Source organism: Pygoscelis adeliae, unplaced genomic scaffold, assembly GCF_000699105.1.
Source record: "Pygoscelis adeliae isolate BGI_AS28 unplaced genomic scaffold, ASM69910v1 Scaffold3, whole genome shotgun sequence".
Classification (NCBI taxonomy): domain Eukaryota; kingdom Metazoa; phylum Chordata; class Aves; order Sphenisciformes; family Spheniscidae; genus Pygoscelis; species Pygoscelis adeliae.
Genome location: NW_008824446.1, coordinates 2,398,726 through 2,399,799, shown reverse-complemented (window position 1 = coordinate 2,399,799; position 1,074 = coordinate 2,398,726). Strand labels below are relative to the sequence as shown.

The following is a 1,074-nucleotide window of genomic DNA, read 5'->3' as shown; positions in this document are numbered from 1 at the left end:
ACAGGCCAGGGTGGTGCGCTGCCGGGGCCTGACGAGGGGCCGGGCTGGCGGGGAGGGGCCCAGGTCATTCAGCTCCGCGTCGGCAGGGACACGCTGCGCTTCCCCCCGCCCCCGGTACACGCAGCTGGAAGTAAGCGTCTGCGCGGTGCTGGGGTGGGGCACAAAATTGAGATACCCGCACTGACGATTATTATTTTAAAGCCTCTGTGCTTATTTGGCACCTTACGCTGTCCCTCCAGTTTAATCGCAGAGCAAGGAAAGGGGACCCAGTAGTTTTCACGGTCCTTACATCATAATTACGAGTTTCTGAGAGCAATTCCAACTCGATGTTGGAATTCACCTTCACTTCTGAGGAGAAATGAGCAGGCAGAAAATCTGAGAGGGCAAACTCCCCCCATATCCTGTAAATTACAGTTTGACTAAATGGTCTTGAGAAATACACTCAACGGAGCGGTACAAAAGTACTGGGTCACAGGGCACTGCAGCTGCTGCATTGTCAACAGCTTATTTTGAGAGCTCAGTTTATGTTAAAAATTGCTTAGGCGTCATAATGCCATCGTGCCTCACACTGAGATCCAGAGAGTTTTCATAAACTGTTTCTTTAATTTTAAGACTAACCGGTAAGGTTCAGGCATTCAAAGTAATTCTCTGCCAGCAACCAGGGCACATTTCTCTTTATGTCTCCAAAATGATCAATTTTGCAAAGGGCACAGCGCACTGGTGTTTTATCAGAGGCGGTGGTAACTACCATTATCACAACAGGAGCTGTGCAAACCTGACTTTTGCTTTGCTGCAGACCTCCAGGTAAAAGGAAAAACCCTACATACTCCTGGAAATCACATCAGTGATTCAGTATGTGACATTCTTCTGAGTAAGTTTTAAGCTCGTTCCCAGCATAGAGCTTGAAGGTCACTGTGGTTTAAGAAACACAAATGCATTAATATATATCCAAGAGCACAGGTCACATGGTCTGTGATATTATCGGTAGCAATTATGTTGTTAAACCAATCTCCTGGCTGAATTCTACTTCAGAGAACTACATCCCAGCTATCTTTGCTTTTTCTTTAACACGTT

The 1,074-nt window shown here is 46.6% G+C and overlaps 1 protein-coding gene across 1 annotated transcript in view; it reads right to left on the bottom strand.

Moving 5' to 3' along the window:
• The window catches only part of RASGRP1 (RAS guanyl releasing protein 1 (calcium and DAG-regulated)), a 50,901-nt gene extending 50,150 nt beyond the window's left edge, over positions 1-751 (bottom strand). Inside the window, exons 1-2 of the mRNA XM_009321009.1 lie at positions 619-751; positions 222-348 (exon numbers count right to left, since the gene is read on the bottom strand). Of these exons, the coding sequence (XP_009319284.1) occupies positions 222-348; positions 619-751 (260 nt within the window). The remainder of the gene's footprint in view (positions 1-221; positions 349-618) is intronic.
• Between the last annotated feature and the right edge of the window lie 323 nt (positions 752-1,074).